General features: G+C 36.3%; 1 protein-coding gene across 1 annotated transcript; it reads left to right on the top strand.

Annotated features, from left to right (window-relative positions):
* Positions 1–2,256: 2,256 nt before the first annotated feature.
* LOC308509845 (developmental pluripotency-associated protein 3-like) lies at positions 2,257–2,733 on the top strand (the record flags this gene model as incomplete). The annotated part of the gene is made up of 1 exon (XM_081078378.1): positions 2,257–2,733. One exon carries the CDS (start codon positions 2,257–2,259, stop codon positions 2,731–2,733), a length of 477 nt encoding a protein of 158 aa, XP_080934504.1.
* Positions 2,734–21,267: the final 18,534 nt, after the last annotated feature.

Genomic DNA, 21,267 nt, shown 5'->3' with positions numbered 1-21,267 from the left:
GAAAAATTAAAAGCATGCATAACTGTAATGTGTTGTCTAGAATATATACATATGTACTAAAAAAAAAAGCAAATCAGGATGGTTGGAAGAGAAGGGAACACAGAAGGCTTCAACTACATTTGACAGAACTTATTTCTTAAGATGATATAAGAGTGATCAGAGTGCTCATTATAATATTCCCTTGTCTAACAGAGCTAGAGATATCTTTGCTTTATTGCTAAGGTTAGCACTTAACCCTTTTAAAAAATTTATTTTCCCTTTATTTGTAGTCATCTTGAGGAAGATGACCAAGTGAGTGAAGTAACGAAAAACATGACAATCTTACATTATTTGAAATGATATAATGATTAATTCTCTTAGGAAACACATCTGGAGTTTGCATAATAAGTTTTAAAAGACATTTGGAACCTAGTAAATTTCTACTTGATCTTTGGAAAAGGATGTGATTGAAATAAATACTCTCCAAGTTTGCAAAAAAAACCAATCTATTCATATTTCATATTTCCTTACAGGTTTTCATTCCAAGTATTTCCATGCTTTATGTAATTTAATTGAACTTACGTATATTTACATTCATTGAGATCCCTTTAGAAAGAAATTAAGCTATTACTTCATCATAATTCCACATAAATTTTTTTAGTGGTTATTGAGGTCATACAAATGCTTAATCTGATTAAAAACTACAAGAAGTTTTTTAACTGTATTTTTAATAGGTTATAAAGGTGCATTGTGCTTTACATGTATAGCAAACAGGTGACTAGACTTTTTTTCTCTAAGATTTCATTTCAAGATCAAGAAACAAACAACATGAAGAAATGCATATAATAGTCTCATTGAAATGAAGTTTTTATATTATTACTCTTTAATAAGTAATACATTCTCATGGTACATAATTTTTAAAATTATATAGTCAAATACTGCATCTCATTTTTGTCCCCTTGTAACTAAGTTCCTCTTCTTGGAGGCAACCCATGTTATCAGTATGTTTCTACTGATATTTTCATTATACTTTTACTGATATTTTATACATACTTGTATAGAAGCAAATATGAATACATCTTTTAATGCAAGTGGTAGCATACTATATATACTGTTCTGTAGCTTGCTGATTTTGCTTAAAAAGTCTTTGAGGATCTTCTGTGAGGATCATTCTTTCCAATGTACAGATGTAACATTAAATTATTAATCTGTCTTCTATTGATAAACATTACTGTTCAGTATTGCTATTGCAAGGAATGTTGCAATGAATAAACTTTTATTTCACATGTGGAAATATAGTTACAGGATAAATCACTATAACTAGAATTGTAGTGTCAAAGGTACATTATACAAATTTATATTTCTAACAGTGAATGAGGATCCCTCCTTCTCTACACCTTTACCATTGTAGAGTTGTGCTGGTTTTGTGTGGTATCAATTCAGCTAACCTGGAACTATTTCCCAGAATTCTCTTTCCTGTATAGTTCCAAGTTCGAGATGGCCACAAGAGAAATTTGCACAAAATTTGAAAAGCAGAAGGGAAGCAGCTCAGTGTGACGCACCAGGTTCTGGTAGCAGCTCACAAAGCATGTTGGTTTGCTGGCTCACTTTGTTGGAATGGGGAGGTATCCAGGCCCATAGTTACTCCACTGCAAATCCTGCAGGATCTCTTCCTTCAGGTTCTTTAGGAACTGAGCCAGGCATGCATGCATGCAGCTTCCTGGCAAAGGACACCAGAATTAAGGTTGCCGATGGTGAAAAATCGGCATGTGGGGATTGTTTGTCCTCAAGAGTTATAGTTTATTCTCATCCTCCCCACTTCACATCCAACTTTCTTTCCTGACTACCAGACTGAGCTAACCATAGTGCCATGAGGCCCAACACAGAGGCAACAGACTTCTCCATCAATTCCCATAATTGTGTGAAGTTTAATTCCTACAGGAAATTGCTTATTATAGTGGTTTTGCCTCTCTAATTGTACCCAAACTAATACAATACTGCTTCAAACATTTTTTTGCCAATAAATAGGTAAAACCTCAATACTTTTTACTTTTTAAAAGTGGAAGGATTAGTTTTTTAAGACGAAACCAGACCTAAACGTTTAGGTTATCTCTTTCTTTCACCACGTTTCTTTGGAATTGGGGTTTTTCTCGCTATTTCTGGGCTAGACGGTTCTTTCCAGGCTACTTGGTAGCAACTTCAGAGTTTTGAGCGTCACCTTCCGCTCGAACCCTTTGGGGGATCTTGGAGGAGCTTCAGGCTGTGACTAGACTTCCAATGGACTCCCCAATGAATCTTAACCGAACCTCCACCCCGGAGTCTCCTCAGACGCCCAGTGAAGAAGATTCAGCTAGCTCTCAAGCTGTCTCAGAAGTGCTAGCAAAGAACCTTAATAACTTGACTCTCAGCCCTAGTACCAAATTCCCTTCCCTTCTACCAGAATGTTCACCCCAACAGCAGGACAGAGAAAAAAACTTACAGGGGTTTGGACTGGGGCTGGGTCAAGGCATAGTCTACAGGAGGAGACGCGGAGTAAGGACACTGGCAACTGCTCTGAAAGAAAGGATGCAAAGGATGTTACAAGTTATTAGATACCGCACCCTGTCTCTGCTTCGAAAAGACCCACAGGAAAGGAAAATTGAGATTGAATCACGATTCAGAAGATTTAGATGTAGCTGTCATTATTGCCTATATCATGGAGATCCTTCTGATAATATTAGCATGGAAAATAATGATGACATGGAGTCCATTTAGCCAACAGTACCTTATTCTGGTACTGTTTTATTTCTTTCTAGTAATTTTAGGATCATTATGCAGCAGCTAGGAAAAGCTGTTCTATGCTAGGACAGACTATACCAATATTTTGATAACCTAAGATATAAATTCTGTGATGTCTTTTTTCTTGCATTTTTTCCTGTCTTTGATACCAGTAACTTCTAAGGAATCTATGTAGTTTGCATTTGAATGACTTCAATATACTTCAGTTCCACTTTTTTATTTGACCTAAAGAAGCACTAATAAGTCTTGAGTATTGCCTGTGTATTTTCGAAGCCTGAAGTCAGTAAGATGAAACCCAACATCAAGAATTAGAAGCAAGTAACTTTTGTGTGGAAAGAATGTGAAAAAGAAGACGTTGGGTGGTTTGGCTAAAGCATGATTAAGGCAGGGTGCATTAGATGCTCTGGTTTTCAAAGTTTTGATTTGTAGCAAATTTTTTTGATGTGCTATTTCAATTTTCAGTAGCAAATAAATGTGTGTATAGGGGATCTTATTAAAATTGAGGCATATTTGAATAACTTAAAAAAAAAAAGTGGAAGGATTATGAAATACAAATAGATAGTTACAATATAGTCATGGGGACACAAGTACAGTGTAGAGAATATAGTCAACAATGTTGTAACAACTATGTTAGTGCCGGTGTCAGGTGGGTAATAGACTAATGGGGGAGGGAAATCACTGCATAAATTATATAAATGTCTAACCACTATGCTGTACACCTGAAACTAATATAAAATAATAGTGAATATCAACTGTAACTGAAAAAAATAAAAATTTAAAATGTTTTCCCCCTTATTTGATTTGCAATTCTCTTATTATGAATGATGAACATCTTTATGCTTGTTTAAAGGCCTTTTGAATTTTCCTTCCGTTGATTGTATAAATCCTTTCTCTAACTCTTCCCATGGGGTATAGGTATTTTTCTTATTTGTGAGAGCTTTTTATGTATTTGGGAAATTATCCTTTTGTTTATGTGTTAGGGCAATGCTAGTTACTATAATAGAGGAACCATTCAATATAAACGTATTTCTCAGTAACAAATCCCATTGCTGATAGAGAGCAATACTTCAAGCAAAAACCTAGGAACAAGGACTCCTCCCATTGTGTGGCGCTGTCATGTTCAACATGCCATTTTCAAACACTCCTAAGGTTTCTGTGTCTATCTGTATTAAGCTAACAAATAGGAAATGAGTTTGGTGGATCGATTGTGATAAAACAATCTGTAAACTAGAAATAGAAGGAAACTTTCTCAATATGATAAAGAACTGAAAGTTAGCATCATGCTCAACAGTGAAAGCGTGAGAGCTTTTCCTCTAAGATCAGGATCGAATCAGCGACTTAGAAGACAAGTTAGCAGAGATCACCCAAACAGAACAACAGAAAGAAAAAAGAATAAAAAACAATGAAGATGGTTTAAGAGACCTCTGGGATAACATCAAGCACAACAACACGTGCATCATAGGAATACCAGAAGGTGAAGACAGGAAGCAAGAGATTGAGAACATATTTGAAATAATAATGTCCGAAAACTTCCCTAACCTGATGAAGGAAACCAACATACAAGCCCAGGAAGTGCAGAGAGTTCCAACAAGGATAAACCCAAACAGGCCCACACCAAGACACATTATAGTTAAAATGGCAAAGCTTAAAGACAAAGAGAGTATCCTAAAAGCAGCAAGAGAAGACAGAGGGTTACATACAAGGGAACTCCCATAAGACTATCAAATGACTTTTCTACAGAAACATTGAAGGCCAGGAGGGAGTGGCAGGAGATACTCAAAGTGATGGAAAACAAAGGCCTACAACCTAGATTGCTTTACTATCTACAAGCAATTTATCTACAAGCAATATTTACAGCAAGACTATCATTTAAAGTTGATGGAGAGATAAAGAGCTTCCTGGAAAAGAATAAGCTAAAGGAATTTATTACCACCAAGCCAACATTGCAAGAAATACTAAAAGGACTTCTGTAAATAGAAGAAAGATGAAAAAAATCTAACTAAAAATTTAAAAATGGCAATAACTACGCACATATCAATAATCACTTTAAATGTAAACGGATTAAATGCTCCAATCAAGAGACATAGGGTGGCTGAGTAGATAAGAAAGCAAGACCCTTGTATACGCTGTATACAAGAGACTCACCTCAGATCAAAAGACCCACACAGGCTGAAAGTGAAGGGTTGGAGTAAGATATTTCATGCAAATGCAAATGAGAAAAAAGCTGGAGTTGCAATACTTATAACTGACAAAACAGACTTTAAAATGAAGAACATATTAAAAGATAAAGATGGGCACTATATAATAATAAAGGGATCGATCCAACAAGAGGACATAACCCTAGTAAACATCTATGCACCCAACATAGGAACACCTACATATATAAAACAGATACTTACTGACATAAAGACAGAGATCAACAGTAACACTATCATAGTAGGGGACTTCAACACACCTCTGACAACAAGGGACAGGTCTTACAGACAGAAAATCAATATGGAAACAACAGCCTTAAATGATAGACTGGACCACTTGGATTTAATCAATATTTTCAGAGCATTTCACCCCAATGCTGCAAAATACACGTTCTTCTCAAGTGCAATGGAACATTTTCCAAGATAGACCATATATTAGGCCACAAAACAAGTCTTGATAAATTTAAGAAAATTGAAATCATACCAATTGTCTTGTCTGACCACAGTGCTATGAAATTAGAAATGAACTACAGGAAAAAAACTGGAAGACACACCAATTCATGGAGGCTGAATAACTTATTACTAAATAATGAATGGGTCAAGCAGGAGATCAAGGAAGAAATCAAAAGATATCTCGAGACAAACGAAAATGAAAACATGACGACCCAAAATCTATGGGATGTCACAAAAGCAGTCCTAAGAGGGAAAGTCATAGCATTGCAGTCCTACCTAAAGAAACAATAAACATCACTAATCAACAGTTTATCTTCACACTTAAGGGATCTGGAAAAAGAATAGCAAAATAAGCCCAAAGGGAGCACAAGGAAGGAGATAATAAAGATCAGAGCGGAAATAAATGAACTAGAACCCAGAAAAACAATACAAAAGATCAATGAATCCAAGAGTTGGTTCTTAGAGAAGATAAACAAAATTGACAAACCTTTAGCCAGACTCATTAAAAAAGAGAGAGGACCCAAATTAATAAAATCAGAAATGAAAGAGGAGAAGTGACAATAGACGCCACAGAAATACAAAAAAATTTAAGAAATTACTAAGAGCAACTATATGCCAACAAATTTGACAATATGGAAGAAATGGCCAATTTTCTAGAGGCGTACAAACTTCCAAGGCTAACTCAAGAAGAAACAGAAAACCTGAATAGACTGATTACCACCAGGGAAATTGAGTCAGTAATCAACAATCTCCCAACAAACAAAAGCCCTGGACCAGATGGCTTTACAGGTGAATTTTACAAAACGTTCAAAAAAGAATTATCACCTATTCTCCGCAAGCTCTTCCAAAAAATCCAGAAGGAGGGAAGACTCCCAAACATGTTTTATGAAGCCACTATCACTCTGATCCCAAAATCAGACAAAGACACCACAAAAAAAGAAAACTACAGGCTGATATCTCTAATGAACATAGATGCAAAAATCCTCAACAAAATATTACCGAACAGAATTCATCAATACATTAAAAAGATCATACACCATGATCAAGTGGGATTCATCCCTGGTATGCAGGGGTGGTTCAACATCCACAAATCAATTAATGTGATACACCACATTAACAAAATGAAAAATAAAAATCACATGATCATATCAATAGATGCAGAAAAAGCATTTGATAAAATCCTGCAGCGATATATGATAAAAACCCTTAAGAAAGTGGGACTAGAGGGATCATATCTCAACACAACAAAAGCCATTTATGATAAACCCACAGCTAACATCATACTCAATGGGGAAAAGCTAAAACCATTCCCCCTAAGATCAGGAACAAGGCAAGGTTGCCCATATCTCCACTTCTATTCAACATAGTGCTGGAAGTTCTAGCCACAGCAATCAGACAAGAAAAAGAAATACAAGGCATCCAAATCGATAAGGAGAAAGTAAAATTATCATTATATGCGGATGATGTGATGCTATATATAGAGAACCCTAAAGACTCCACCAAGAAACTATTAGAGCTGATAGATGAATTTAGTAAAGTAGCAGGATACAAAATTAATATTCAGAAATCAGTTTTATTTGTATATACCAATAATAAAACATCAAAAGGAGAAATTAAAAAAGCAATCCCATTTACAATTGCTCCAAAGACTATAAAATACCTGGGAATAAATTTAACCAAAGAAGTAAAAGATCTGTACTCAGAAAATTATACGACACTGAAGAAAGAAATGAAAGAAGACATAAATAGATGGAAACACATTCCATGTTCATGGATAGGAAGAATTAATATAGTTAAAATGTCCATACTGCCTAAGGCAATATACATATTCAATGCAATTCCTATCAAACTACCAATGACGTTTTTCACAGAAATAAAACATATAATCCTGAAATTTATATGGGACCATAAAAAACCACGGATAGCCTCAGCAATCTTGAGAAATAAGAACAAAGTGGGAGGTATACCAATACCTGACATCAAATTGTACTACAAGGCTACTGTAATCAAAACAGCATGGTACTGGCATAAAAACAGACACATAGATCAATGGAACAGAATAGAGAGTCCAGAAATAAATCCATGCCTATATGGCCATTTAATCTACAACAATGGAAGCAAGAATGTACTGTGGGGTAAAGACAGTTTATTCAATAAATGGTGCTGGGAAACCTGGACAGACATATGCAAAAAAATGAAGCTTGACCACCTCCTTACACCATATACAAAAATAAATTCAAAATGGCTTTAAGACTTAAATGTAAATGTAAGATCTGAAACCATAAAATACCTAGAAGAAAATATAGAAAGAAATTTCAGAGACATTACCTGGAGTAAGATTTTTACTGATATATCTCCTCGCACAAGGGAAGTAAGAGAAAAAATAAACATGTGGGATTACATCAAACTAAAAAGTTTTTTCACAGCAAAGGAAACCATCAATAAAACAAAAAAGGATCCTACTGAATGGGAAAAGATATTTGCCAATGATATATCTAATAAGGGGTTAATATCACAAATCTATAAAAAAATTCACTCAACTCAAGTCCAAAAAAACAAACAACCCAATTAAAAAATGGGCAGAGGACATGAAGAGACATTTTTCTAAAAAGGACATACAGATGGCAAACAGACATATGAAGAAATGCTCAACCTCACTAACCATCAGAGAAATGCAGAAAAAAACCACAATGAGATACCACCTCACCCCAGTCAAAATGGCTATCATCAATAAATTAACAAACAACAAGTGCTGGCGCGGATGTGGAGAAAAGGGAACGCTTGTGCACTGTTGGTGGGATTGCAGATTGGTGCAGCCACTATGGAAAACAGTATGGAGGTATCTCAAAAAATCTTAAAATGGAACTACCTTATGATCCAGTAATTCCACTCCTAGGTATCTATCCGGAGAAATCCAAAACTGCAATTCAAAAATCTGTATGCACTCCTATGTTTATTGCAGCATTATACACAAAAGCGAAGACGTGGAAACAACTGAAATGCCCATCGGTAGATGACTGGATTAAGAAACATTTATACAATGGAGTATTACGCAGCCATAAAGAAGAAAGAAATCTTATCATTTGCGACAACATGGATGGACCTAGAGAACATTATGTTAAATGAAATAAGTCAGACAGAGAAAGACAAATACCATATGATCTCACTTATATGTGGAATCTAAAGCAGAGAATAAGTGAATGAACTAATCAGAAACAGTTTTGGAGAGAAAGAGGAAAAACTGAGGGTTGCTGGATGGGTGAGGGGTGGGGATAAGGGGGAAAATGAGGGGATTAGAAAACAGTCGGTAACCACAAGATGGCCACGGGGTTTTGAAAATTAATTTGGGGAACGTAATCAATAATGTTGTAAAGACTTTGTAGGGTATCCGATGGACACGTGTCCCATTTGGGAGACCACCTCAGGGATGATGTAAATGCCTGATCACTGCACTGTACACCTGAAGCTGAACAATAATGAATGCCAACTACAATTTTATATATATATGTGTATATATGTGTGTATATGTATATATATACATGTATGTATGTATGTACTTACAAGAAGCAGAGTACAGCATTAGGAATAGAGACAGTGGAAATGTAATGGCTCGGTGTGATGTCAGAGGGATAGTGGATGGGTGAGGGGGGTCCACACAGTGTGAGGGATATAAATGATAAACAACTAAGTATTACTTTGTCTTGTGCACCTGAAACTAATAAAAAAAAAAGAATAAAATACTAAGGAATAAACTTACCCAACGAGGTAAAAGACTTGTACACTAAAATCTGCAAAAAGTTGTTGAAAGAAATTAAACAAAACACGAATGGAAAGACATTGTGTTCATAAACTGGAAGATTTAATATTGTTAAGATGTCAATAATTACCCAAAGCAATCTACAGATTCAATACAATCCCTATCAAAATCCTAATGATGTTTTTGCAGAAGTAGAAAACTATCCTAACCTAAAAATTAAAGAAAAAGTGTTAATTGTGCTTTCCTATTTCTCTGTGGAAGAAAGTTAACTTACACAATATAAACTAGGGCTTCTCATACTTTTAATGAATATATGAATCTCTGAGGATATTGTTAAAATGCAGGTTCTGATCCAACAGGTCTGTCTTTTCTATCAAGCTCCCAGGTGACACACTGACATCACCTAGAAACATGTAAGATCTTATTAGCTAAGTATTTCGTAGGAGAAATCTACACGTAGCCCCTACTATGGCCTATGTGATCTCAATGCCCAACCCACACACACACCTCTTTGCCTCATCTCCTGTCATTCCAGCCATTTCTGCCCTCCCTCCTCCTACAGTCACACTGGCCTCCCTCAAATATACTAAGCAGGCTCCTGTCTCAGGGTCTTGGCAGTGTGTCCTCTGCATAAGTGATAAAACAGGAAGTATCTATCAGGAGGAAAACAGAAACAAAATGGAGAGTATTTGTTGGGGAGGACGTCAAAGAAGACTACTTTGGAGGAAGCTCTTCCCCCACCTCTTTGCTGGGCAAGAGTAGCATAGCATCACAAGACGATCGGTGTGGGCAGAGGGAGGTAGCCAGAAGTGATATCTCATCATGGTGGGACTTCTGTGTTTGGGTTTCATTTTTGAGGGACTTGGGGAGGGAAAGCAGGGGGAGAAATGAGCCATGGAAAGTTTAATTATGGAAGAAATCTCGTACTTTTGTTCTAGAGAGAGGCAAGTGTCAAACCATTGAAGCACTTGAGGGGATATTACATCAGGAACAAGACTAGAAAGTGTATCATTTTTATTATTCATTTTTGTCCTGGAGATTATATCTAATCAATGCAATAATACTACAAAAACACATGATCTACAAATTCATTTATTCAGTCAACAAATTTTATTAAACCTACTGTGAGCCAGGCACTGTTCCAGGCTACCGGGATATAGCAGTGAACAACAAAAGATCCCTGTCTTCATAAAACATCATTTTAGAAGAGGCAAACTGAAAGCTTGCTGACCTCTCAGCATTTCACCTAGTAAAACACTTTTATCTTGACTTCCTGACTTCGCCTCTTTTGAGTTTTTTCACCTTGGCTTCCTGACCCCTTTTTGGTTGCTTTTCCCTCTCTCAAGGAAAGAATAGTTGGTTGCCTTTCCTACTTCTCTAGTTCCCTTTATTGGCTTCTTTTTCCTATGCTACCACTAACTGTTGAGGTTTGATGTGGGTTCTGCTCCCTTTATTGTACCTTCTCTCCCTTGGAGATAGCATCCAGTCCCTGTAATAGTATTTCCTATTACTTCAGGAAATAATCTATACTGTGTCAGCATGTGCAGGTAGAAAGGGGATATAAAACCTAGCCCAAGTATCACTTTCAAGTTCCATTTGATCTGTCTTGAACTTGAATTCTTGATCATTCCTATCAGAGCTGCTCCATCTCCAATTTTTCCCATCACTGTGAATGTAATCACCATCAACTCAAGTTTCTCAAGCTAGAAATGCAGAGTCATTTTTAACACTCTTCACTCCCGCAGCTACTTTATTCCATCTACCACTAAGATCTATAGATTTTTACCTCCAAAATATATTTCAGATCTGTCTACTACTACCATCCTATTTCCATATCCACTGCTTCCACCCTATTTCAAGACACTTCATCTCTCACTTGGCCTGCTGCAAAAGTCATCTAATTAATTTGTCTCCTCTTTTGCCCTCCCCAAGTCTATTCTCCATATAATAACTAGAATGATCTAGTTAACTTAAGACTGTAAGTTACTAAGAATGTAAGTTACTTTTACTTCAGAAAGGAATGTAAGTTACTCAGATACATCATAAGGATATAAGAGACAAAGGAGATCTTACTGTCCAAATCTGGGACAATTTGAGAATCAAAATAAATCATGATAATAGCCGATCAAAACTCATTGAGTAAAAAAAGGAACGCAAGAATTCATACGGATACGTACATGAGAGAAATTGGAAAACTACTTCTGGTAGAACATCAAACAACAATGCAGAAGAAATGATAATGTAGAAAAACATCACTATTTCCAACTATCATAGTAATAATTGATTCAGCCAAGAGTAATTAATGGATATGAAAATTGATAGGCCAAAGCTCTATGAAGAACAGGATATTTACATAGTCTCAAAATATGTCCCACACACTGCTTATTAATTACAAACAGGAAAAATAGTAACTTCACAGCGAGAACTGGCAGATACCATCATAAACAAGTGATCAAATTTAATGCAAACAATAAATACAAACTTACATCATTTGTCTCCTAATAAGTTACAGAGGACATAGCATCACTCATGCAGTTTTCCTATCAAAATGCATAATTGGAATTAATCACAAGTTGACAATACACAAACACAAATTGAGGACATGCTACAAAATGAATGGCCTGTTCTTTTAGAAAACGGTAACATCATAAAAAAGAAAGAAAGGCTGAGGAATTGTTCTAGATTAAAGAAGACTAAAGAGATAAAAACTATATGTAAAAAATGATTCTGGATTGGATCCTGGACTAGAAACAAATTGCTATAAAGGACCCTATTGGGGCAATTGGCAAAAATTGAAAAAGATCTGTTGACTAAATAATTGTATCAATGTTAAATTTTCTAATTTTGTTTACTGTGGTTATGTAAGTGCATGTCCTTGTTTATAGGAAACACTGAAGTATTTAGGGATAAAGGGGCATGTCTGAAACAACTTACTTTCAAGTAATTCAGGGGAAAAAAATGTATATACAGTTGGTTGTCATTCATTTTGGTAGTTACGTTCTACTAAGTCACCAGAACTGAATGAGTAAATACTCAACCATTGCTCCTAAGGGAAATACAGGGTTAGGTTCCTATAAGCCTCAGTCATAACATTTTTCCCCCCACCCATCAATATATAACCTGGTTTTATGTATGTTTCTGTTTAAAGAGACTGTTTTTTTTTACATATACAGTTGATTCATTAACCAACAGCACTTATTTATAACTCACGCCTGAATGAGGCTTACCTAACACATATATTTTCTCTGTCAGGCACGTCACAGTCTTCTTGTGCTTATGAACACTAGATAGAACTTCAGCCCTACCCCTCGGGGCCATTTTAAACAGCAAAATCACCATCAAAAGGCACAAAAAGATGAAAAACGTAGCACTAAATAAACTGCCAAAAGGACACTTGTTTACAGTATGAGAGCTAAAACAAGAAGGCAGCATGCTGCACCTTGTTCAACCTCAGCTGAAAATGTACACATTTGGAGGCTCAAATTTTTCACTACTCTGCACATTTCTGCAAAAGACTTTGAAAGCACTGTGAGTATGGGTTTGGGGGGTACAGATACATTTTAGCAAGTAGGTGAATATGCAAATATGGAATCTGGAAATAACAAGGAGGACTGAGTATGTGTGTATACAAACACACTCACATACCAAAAGAGAGAAAGCAAATGATAAAACAAACAAAATGTCAAAATTGGTGAAAAATGGATGAAGGAAATATGGAAGTTGTAAGTACAATTTCTTGCAACTCTTCTCTAAGTTTGAAATTATTTCCAAATAAAAAGTTGAAAAATGCAAATAAACTCATTTTACTTGTCTGCTTAAAATATTTCAATTGCTTTCATTTTCATATCACACAAAACCCTGAAGGGGGTCAGGCCCCTCTCTGCCTCTCTTCCTCAAGCCCCCTCTGCACCAGTCTAATAGGCAATCTTTTTTTATTTTATTTTTATTAGTTTCAGGTGTACAAGACAAGGTAATACTTAGACGTTCATCATTTATATCCCTCACACTGTGAACCCCCCTCCCCCCATAATGGGCAATCTTTTAATTCCTGGAGAACTTCCCTAGTTCCCTAGCTAAGTTAGATCCTGTTCATTATCCTCTTTTAAGGGAACTTGTTCTTTCCTTTTGTACAACTTATCACAATGTGTATAATTATACATGTAAAAAAGTGTGTGTTCTTGTTTAATACCATACATAAAATGATAATTATAAGGACGTTTTTAGAAATGTGAAATTATGCAAGTGACCTGATTTAAATGTTTAGGCATGGAAAATTATTTCGGTAAAATTAAGTCATAAATTATATACAAAATAATACATATACGTCACATAGGACCAAGTATATAATGGACAAGGATTTGAAAGTAATATGCAAAAATGAGAATTTAGCCAGAATGATGGAATTATAAATAGTTAAAAGTAGAAATTATTTTCTTTTTCGGTTCCTTTCAGTAAGAAAGAAAAATAATCCAGTAAGAAAGAAATAATTCAATGAGAAAGAAAAAAAATCAATGAATGATAATAATAAGGGCAATGTTAACACTTAATAGAACATTTTGAATAAACATCTGATTGCGGACTAGAGAACAGAATGAAGAAGGAGCAAAGCTGGAGGCATGCATGGAGCCCAGTTAGCATAATTTAAGTGAGTGTGCTTGGGCATGAACTAAAAGAGTGACAGTGAGAATGAGAGAAGTCAGTGGATTCTAGAGATATTAGAGATATGATGCCAGGACTGACGGGACCTAATGACTGTTGAAATAGGGGTGAAAAAGAGGGAAAATTCAAGGTCAACTCCTAATTTTACATCTTGGGCAATTGAAAGGAAGTTGATCAGCTCACTGAAATAGGGACCCCGGGAGAAAAAGCAGGTTTGAAGACGGGATAATTAGTTTTGAACCTGTGGGACATCCAGATGGAAATAGTAGGCAGCTGTCCACATAGGTCTGGAGGCCAGGAGAGAAATCTGGGCCGAAGATAAATACAGAAGTCATAAACATATAGATAGAAATTAAGCCACAAAGGCAAAGTTATCACCCAAGGAAAGTATAGATTGAGAACAGAAAACTGAAATATTAACTCCTATTTCTATATGGAGAATTGCATTAAACAGCAGGGTTACACAGAAAAGACAAATTTCCTGCCTCTCGGAGCCTGTCTAGAGGTTGAGAGTGGCATAGGATTCAGAGAAGTAAACTTTATCAAGTATCTACTATCCATTAGGTTCTCTCCTCTGATCCTGAGATGAACATGACAGTTTCGTTTCAGCTATCAGAACTTCATAGTTTAGTAGGAGAGGATAGGCAAGAAAAGCAACTTGAATACTCATTATAAGTGCTATGGGAGAAGAGAGGCACTGAATACATTCAGTGTAGATTATTGTCTTTTGAAGGCCAAAAAAGAAATTGGCTGAGTAGAACATGAGTTTCAGATGGGGAAGGACTTTGAAGGGAGGTGGAATGATGTATGAAAAGGATGAAGCTGAGAGAGAGTTTAGGACATTTGGGAAATCCCTGTAGTTTTCTATGATGTCAATGGAAGTGCCCATGGGAACATGGCAGAGTAAGATTGCTTGGGCAAATTAGCAGGTGCCAGATGGTAATGAACCTTGTGTGCCATGCTAGCTATTTGAGATTTTATTCTGTGGGAAATGGGAAGGTGTTAAAAAGTTCTAAGTGGGAGAATTACTAAGTAGATTTGCATTTTAAGAAAATCAACCTAGAAAAAGGGAAGGATATGGATTGGATTAGAAGAAGGGAGACTGATTAGAAGAAAATTTTCACAAGTTGCTACCATCACAAATATCTACCTACCAGCACGTATGGCCAAGAACGCTACCTTCCCTTCTGTTGCCATAGGTGAATGGTCTACTGCTCTTATCAAAGCTCAACCCTGCACTTGTGCACTAGATTCCAGCCATTTTTGCCTTTAAGGACTTGGCTTCACCAAGTCTCCCCTCTTTATTCCTATCAGCAATTTCCCTATCTATCGAATCACTGCCATCAGCATACAGGCATGCTATTATCAAGAAAACCTCTTTCTTGATCCTATCTCCTCCTGCTACTGCCCCATTTTTGTGTCCCACTTTATATCAAACTTCACAGGCTTGGAACTCTTTCTTCCCATTCTTTCTTGAACATACTCTAATCAGGCTTTCACCTCCACATTCCACAGACTTCTCTTGTCAAGGTTACCAGTGACCTCTGCATTTTGTTGCTGTATCTAACAGGCACTCACCAGTCTTCATATTACTTGACCTATCAGCTGCAATTGACACAGTTGATCACTTGGTAACTACTTGGCTTTCAGGACTTCCCACATTCCTGATTTTCCTCTTATCAATGGAGATTCATTCTCTATCTCTTAGTGCTGGGTCCTCCTCGTCAACTGACCTTTAACATTAGAGTATCTAGGACTGCTGACTCTTCTCTACATTTATACTCCCTTCTCTCCATGATCATATTGAGTTCAATGGCATTAAAAATATCATCTATGTGCTGTGAATATACAGAGGTTGCCAAAAAATGTATACACATTTTAAAAAAGGAAAACTGGATTAAAATTAGAATACTCAATATATACCGATAACAAAACATGAATATAACTCACGTTTGACTTCTACAATTATAAGAGGTGCTCAAAGTGGTTACCATCAGCGTCCAGACACTTCTGATTACAAACTACTGCTTTTGCAATGTTGACAGATATCCACTTATATACATTTTTTGGCACCCCTGGTATATATATGTGTGTGTGTGTGTACACACACACACACACACACACACACACAAGGTCAGACAATTAAGTTCGCGAACTCATCCTAGAAAAATTGCTACATATTTCATTGCTGAATATCACTATGTCACCTTTCAAGTACTCCTCTTGGGAAGCTACGCATGGACGCCAGTGCCTAGTCCACCCTTCAAAGCAACTTGGAACTCTTCTTCTAGAATGTCTATCAGAGCTGTCGTCGTATTACCCTTCATGTCCTGAATGTCATCAAAATGTCTTCCTTTCAGCATTTATCTTCGGGTTAAGAAAGAAGTCATTTGGGGCCAGATCAGGTGAGTAGGGAGGGTGTTCAAATACAGTTATTTGTTTACTGGCTAAAAACTCCCTCACAGACAGTGCTGTGTGAGCTGGTGCCTTGTCATGATGCAAAAGCCATGAATTGTTGGCAAAAAGGTCGTCTAACTTTTTCACGCAGCCTTTTCAGCATTTCCAAATAGTAAACTTCGTTAACTGTTTGTCCAGTTGATACAAATTCATAATGAATAATCCTTCCGATATCAAAAAGAGGTTAGCAACATCATTGCAACAAGTTCTGAACTTAATTGTCAGACCTCGTCTGTATGTATTCAGTCTGGATCTCTTCCTTGAACTCTGGGTTTGTATGTCCAGCTGCCTGTTCCATACTCTATTTTTATATCAGTAAGCAATTCAAATTAAAATATCCCAAACTGAGCACCTGATTTCCCAACCCACACCATAGTCATCCCTATTCCAATAGCAATTCATACTTCCAGTTTGCTCTGGCCCAAAACCTTTGAGTCACCCTTATCTCCTCTCTCATACCTCACACTCAACCTGTTTGATCTAGTTAAAATATTCCCAGAATTTGACTTTTTACCACTTCCACTGACATTACCTTATTCTAAGCCATCATTTCTCACCTTGATTTTCCAGCAGCGTCCTTAAGCAGTCTCTCTGCAATTATCCTTGCTCTTTTGGTCTATTCACACAGCAGCCAGAGTGAGGTTTTAAAAATGTAAGTCAGATAATGTCGCTTTGTTGCTCAAAGACTCCTAATGCCTTTCCATCTCACTCAGCGTAAACATCAAAATCCTTACACAGGGCTACAAAGCTCAAAAGGACTGCTGCTTTCTTCCTTCCCTCCTCCGTACACTGACAGTACTTCCTTCTCTCTTGGTTTATTTCCTTTTGCATGACATTTATCACCATCTAATATAACATATAACTTACTTTTTTATTGTGTCTTTTCCCACTGGAGTGTGTGCTTCATGGGGACAGAGATATTTGTCTTTTCTTTTTCTTTTTTTTAATTTAAATTTATTTATTGGGGTGACAATTGTTAATGAAATTACATAATTTCAGGTGTACAATTTTGTATTACATCAACTATAAATCCCATTGTGTGTTCACCACCCAGAGTCAGTTCTCCTTCCATCACCATATATTTGATCCCCCTTACCCTCATCTCCCTCCCCCCACCCCAGTCTTTTCTTTTTTTATTGAAATATTCTCTACTGCCAAGCACATAGTAAGCATTCAATAAACATTTGTTATGTGAATGAATGAGTGAAGGGAGGTGGGAAGAGAGGCATCTAAGAATATATAATTCAGGGGCGGACGGGTGGCTCAGTTGGTTAGAGCACAAGATCTGGGCAATGGGGCTGCCTTTTCGATTCCCGTATGGGCCAGCGAGCTGCGCCTTTTGCAACCAGAATGAAGTCAATGAGCTGTTGCTCAGCTCCTGGGTGGCCAGATGGCTCAGTTGGTTGGAGAGCGTCCTCTCAACCACAAGGTTGCTGGCTCAACTCCCACAAGGGACGGTGGGCTGCGCCCCCGCAACTAAGATTGAAAGGGCAACAACATGACTTGGAAAAGTCCTGGAAGTACACACACTGTTCCCCAATAAAATCTTTAAAAAAAAAAAAGAATATATAACTCAAGAAAATGAGTGCTGTAATAGACAATGCAAGTATAAAGTTCTGTGATTGCAGAATCTTCTAGAAAATAAAAGATTATTTCTGGGATTTATGATTTCTTGAGCAGTCTTACTACATTTTCGTCACTTAATATGAAATGAAAAGTGAGTACTCATACTTTTAGAAAATGGCCCACCTTCCTAGCTTAAGGCAGTGTTTGTAACAAGCTTCTACTTGGCATAGCTTGAACAGGCTAATATATTTGCCCAGCTTCATGAAGTTCAGTGAGGCTTTTTGGATGCTTTCGGGAGGAGACTAGGGAATACTTAGCCGTACTTACAGATTTCAAATGTCCCTAAGAATACATATTTTAAGAAAGAACTTGTATTTTTGATCATGAAAATATTTATTGCAGAAAAATTAGAAAATACTAAGAAATAGAAAGAAAATGATCACTGAGAATGTCCCACAACAGAGCTGTCCTCTGTTAACAGTTTGGTATATAATCTAGATTTTCTTATAAGCATATATTCATCTGCTTATTTGTTTAAAAGGTGGTTTTTTTACAAAAAAATGGAATCATGCTTTACATACTATTTTATAATCTCATTTTATCGTTTAACAGTATATACCACAATCACTTTTCCATGTCAATAAATGAACCTGTACAAGTGTAAATCTTAATGGCTGATTAGTATTCTATAGTGTGAATGGATCGCTTATGTCAGGATCATTTGATTGTATGCACTTTTTCTAGGAGCATTACTTTTTTAAATACTAAAAATTTTTTAAAGTGTCTTAGTCTTCATTAAAACTTGAATGAAGGCATCAAAAATGATTTCATATTATATACATATATTGGATCATTATGTTGTACATGCAAAACGAATATGTCAATTACATTGCAATAATGATAAAATATATGATAAAAATGTTAAAAATGTTTTAAATGAAAGTCATTAATGAAATAAAAACTTTTTAAGAATTAAGCTGCATTCTTTTAAGAGCAAAGGACTTACAGAATGGTTTTTAGAAGTGTGTTCTGTTGCAGAAAAGTTTAAATGCTCTAATGCAAAAGCACACAGATATTGGACCAAGTTCAAGGTATAGAACTTGAAGTCACTTGTTTCTGGATTACTTTGAAGCTGAGGCCATGACCATTTTAGCCAAATAGTTGTTTTCTTTGGCAGATTTTTCAGCTGATTTCATTTCACAGACAAACAAGTCTTCTTTTTAAAATTCTACAGAATAGTAAACTTTTAATTATGTTCTGAAGAGACAATAGGCAGTTGGAAAATCAAAAGGACAATAAGAATAATCTACACTGTCTACCCAATAATTGTACCCTTAGCTTTTGTTTTAGTCCAAGTTAAATTGTATTCCTGTGTGTGTGTGTGTGTGTGTGTGTAAAACAGTGAACTAGTAGAAATACAAATTTTGTGTTTCTTCAGAGCTTTGTTTCATTACCTGAATTGATGAGCAGAATATTTAGACAATTAATGATGCAGTCCTTCATTTAGAAGGTGCTATGGTTTGAATACGTATGTCTCCCTCAAATTCATATGTTAAAATCCTAACTCCCAAAAGGGATGGTATTAGTAGGTGGGACCTTTGGGAGGTGCTTCAGTCTTGAGGGTGGAACCCTTGTGAATGGGATCAGTACCTTATAAAAGAGACTCCAGAGAGATCCTTTCCCCTTTCTGCATGTGAGGGCATCGGGAAAAGTCTGCAATCTGCAATCTGGCACCCTAATCTGACTTCTGGCCTTCAAAACTGTGAGCTAAATTTCTACTATTTATAAGCCACCCAGTCTGTGTTATTTTATTACAGCAGCGCAAAGGTAAATGAATAAGTATTTTTCAATATCTTTAAGCTGAGTTGATTCTCACTATTTTACCAGTATTTTAACAGGTAAACATAGTAAAATCAAGGTATAATCTTCCTCCTCCATTTTTCCCTTTGCTTACATAAATAGGGGAATAAAATGCATTTTGCCTTCCTACGCATTCTGTTTTATTAACGTTTCTATAGGAAGGACATGTAGTAAACTTAATTATTATTAAACTCCAAATTCAGGACAGTAGTTACTTGTGCTGAGTATGGAGGAGCATATTCTTTGCAACTAGAAAATTAAAATTGCTATCAGTGAATCAAATTATAAAGCAAACAGTTATTAGAAAAATATTCCAGGTCACCTTAAAGAGAACAAATACCCCACCAAGCCTCTTTGTAAATTGAATGAGGTTATTTACATAACTAAACAAAGTATATGAGTTGGGGGCGGGGGTGGGTGTGGAGGTCAAATGGAAGTCTGAAAATAGAGAGTTCTCAGTGTAAACTTTGAGACTTCTTTCCGTAAGTACTTACTGAACTAAACTACGTAGAGAGAAAAACGCCAAGGCTGAACAATTTGCCCAGCTAGTGAAGAGCAGATCTAGGATTCAAAACCACTTCACTGAAAATGCTACATGGCTCTATTTAATTTATTCACTTAGCAAATATTTATTAAATACCTTTTATGTGCAAGGCATTTTGCCAGGGGCAGGCACAGTGGGATATACGATGAAGCAGACATTTATGGAATAGTGGAAAGAGATGTGCTTTGACATTTACACACTGGTTTCTTGGATAAATTACTCTTTTAATTGTGGTTTTTAAGTCCGTAAAATGGATGGCTATTAGGTAAAAAAAAAGAAACAAGGAAATGCATCTTAGTGACTACAAGAGATGCTCAGTTTAGTTTTCTTACCCCCCCCCCACCCATTTTGAGGAGTTTTCTAGAAGATAAGTTAATCAGGTATGCCTTCATGGAGTGGAGAAGGATGTGATTGATTTGAGTCACGAGATGGGTTCTTGATTTGGACTTTTTGAGATGTGGGAGACAGTAAACGTAGTGACGTGTGATGAATGAGATCTTGTCCATTGGAGTTTACAGGGAGAAAACTGTAAGTTGTAAACGTCTGGTTTGCCTTCCAACTTGCAAAATCTCCAGTTTAGTATCAGTTTTCACAAACATATTATGGTAATAGCCTGAAATCAAGACATTTTCTTTGTAGAGATCTCTACGGGGCAAATTTTTCCATGTGGAACTGGATTGATACATTCAACAAACTCTTTTACCTTATTCAGAGAATATAGGATTGCACTTAAGATCTAAGTGCTAGAATCTGAGGATGTAGAAATCAAAAGGCACTGTCCCAGTTCTCAAGGAGATAAGACATGTAAACAAATAATTTAAATAAGTGTAGAGATGATAGAGGTATCTATAGCAGCATCAAGGAAGAATTAGATTTTCCTTGGGGGCAGTTCAACTCTAAAATTACATGAAAATGGACACACCTTACAGACCACACACCATTCTTAAACATTTAAAAGGAAAAAAGACATTTAAAAAATTCAGTGTCAACTGCAATGCTAATTATAGGGTCGCTTTAGA

This window comes from Rhinolophus hipposideros (genome assembly GCF_964194185.1).
Source record: "Rhinolophus hipposideros genome assembly, chromosome: 17".
NCBI classification, from domain to species: Eukaryota; Metazoa; Chordata; class Mammalia; order Chiroptera; family Rhinolophidae; genus Rhinolophus; species Rhinolophus hipposideros.
The sequence above is the reverse complement of the archived record's forward strand: the minus strand, read 5'-3'. Positions and strand labels throughout refer to the sequence as shown.